Source organism: Charadrius vociferus, unplaced genomic scaffold, assembly GCF_000708025.1.
Source record: "Charadrius vociferus isolate BGI_N301 unplaced genomic scaffold, ASM70802v2 scaffold1020, whole genome shotgun sequence".
Taxonomy (NCBI): Eukaryota; Metazoa; Chordata; class Aves; order Charadriiformes; family Charadriidae; genus Charadrius; species Charadrius vociferus.
In genome coordinates, this window is record NW_009646502.1 from 563487 (window position 1) to 564182 (window position 696).

General features: G+C 63.1%; 1 protein-coding gene across 1 annotated transcript in view; it reads left to right on the forward strand.

Annotated features, from left to right (window-relative positions):
* Positions 1 to 696, forward strand: part of SPEG (SPEG complex locus) — a gene marked incomplete at its 3' end in the record, with an annotated part of 21721 nt that overhangs the window by 2281 nt on the left and 18744 nt on the right. The window contains exon 4 of the mRNA XM_009884155.1: positions 7 to 136. Coding sequence (XP_009882457.1) covers positions 7 to 136 — 130 coding nt within the window. The remainder of the gene's footprint in view (positions 1 to 6; positions 137 to 696) is intronic.

Consider the following 696-nt stretch of genomic DNA (forward strand, 5'->3'; position numbering starts at 1 on the left):
TGCCAGCTCGCCGCTGCTGTCACTGGGAAGAAACCGGCTTCCTTACCCTACAAGGCTCTGTCTGAACCAAAGCAGATGACGTGCTCCCGGCAAGCACGGAGGGATCCTGCCGTGCGGGGGGAGCGGGGTCAAGGCTGTGAGCATCTGCCGGTGCCCAGCAAGGAGCCCAGTGTCCGGCCTCCCCCATGCCTGCCCTACGCCCCACTAGCTGTGGAGCATACCCCAAGCCTGCCCTCCAACCCCAAAACGGTGGGGGTACTCCTCTTTCCAGCCTGCAAACCATGGGCATACCCCTACTTGCCCTCCAACCTGTAAATTGTGGGGATACCCCTGCCTCAAACCTTCAAATCATGGGGATACCCCTGCCTGCCCTACAACCTGCAAATTGTGGGGATAAGCCCGCCCTCCAACATGCTAGCCATGGGGATATCCTGCCCCATAAGCTGGGGGGATATCCAGCCTGCCCACCAAGCTGCTAGCCAGGGGATACCTAGCCCATCCTCCACTCTGCTAGCCAGGGGGCTACCAAGCTCACCCTCCACCCCACTAGCCAGGGGGGTTCCCAGCCCTTCGCAGCCCCACGGCGCTCCCCATCCCGAGAGAGTCCCTGGGGAGCGTGCAGAGGCTCAGAGCCGCCTTGGGGGACTGGAAGCACCCAAAAAACCCACCCGCTCCGTGGTGCACCCCGGGGCCAGT